This window comes from Penaeus monodon, chromosome 33 (assembly GCF_015228065.2).
Source record: "Penaeus monodon isolate SGIC_2016 chromosome 33, NSTDA_Pmon_1, whole genome shotgun sequence".
In the NCBI taxonomy this organism is placed as follows: Eukaryota; Metazoa; Arthropoda; class Malacostraca; order Decapoda; family Penaeidae; genus Penaeus; species Penaeus monodon.
The window spans coordinates 35,713,858-35,714,481 of NC_051418.1; the positions used below are offsets into that span (position 1 = coordinate 35,713,858).

At 40.1% G+C, this 624-nt stretch overlaps 1 protein-coding gene across 1 annotated transcript in view; it reads right to left on the bottom strand.

The window, feature by feature from the left end:
• LOC119594353 (3'-5' RNA helicase YTHDC2-like) overlaps positions 1 to 624 on the bottom strand; it is a gene marked incomplete at its 3' end in the record, with an annotated part of 122,633 nt that overhangs the window by 32,910 nt on the left and 89,099 nt on the right. Inside the window, 1 exon segment of the mRNA XM_037943411.1 lies at positions 150 to 264. Within this exon segment, the coding sequence (XP_037799339.1) occupies positions 150 to 264 (115 nt within the window).

Here is a 624-nt window from a genome sequence, read left to right on the forward strand (position 1 = left end):
CAATTACAGAAAATTATACATCCATTCACCATGTCAAAAATATATCGCTTAATCAGATAAATCAACAATACAAAGAAAAATCAACAGGTGAATAAACAAATAATACGAGGAACCACAAAAGCACCTTCAAAACCTCTCACAGTTCCTACCTGGAATGCCTTCAGGAGGACCATGTGGTCACTGTAGGTCCCTGATGTGAACTTCCTGCGTACAGCAGTTGCACTTCTCTTTTCATTTGGGTGCTTTGGTAGTATGAAGGGGTCCCTGATGAAAGACAGAGGTATAAGTATGAGTGAGCATAGAGAGAAAGAGAAATAAACAGCAGAAGCAGGGAAGAAAAATAAGTTGGGAAGAGGAGGTGCAAAAAGAGATGGAGTAGAAGAAAGAAGAGGGAAGAGAGGAGAGGAGAGGGTAAATAAGAGAAGATGAGGGAGAGGGAGAGAGAGAAAGGAAAATAAGGGAGGGAGACAGACATGCAGAGGATGAGATATTAAGAAGGATGAGAGTAAGACAGAGTATGGAAAGAGAGAGACAGTGGGAAAGGGTCAGAACATAATCAAAGATAAGGGAAAAGGGAAAATTTGGCAATATCAATACATTTTATAGACTTTATGAGGACAGTCT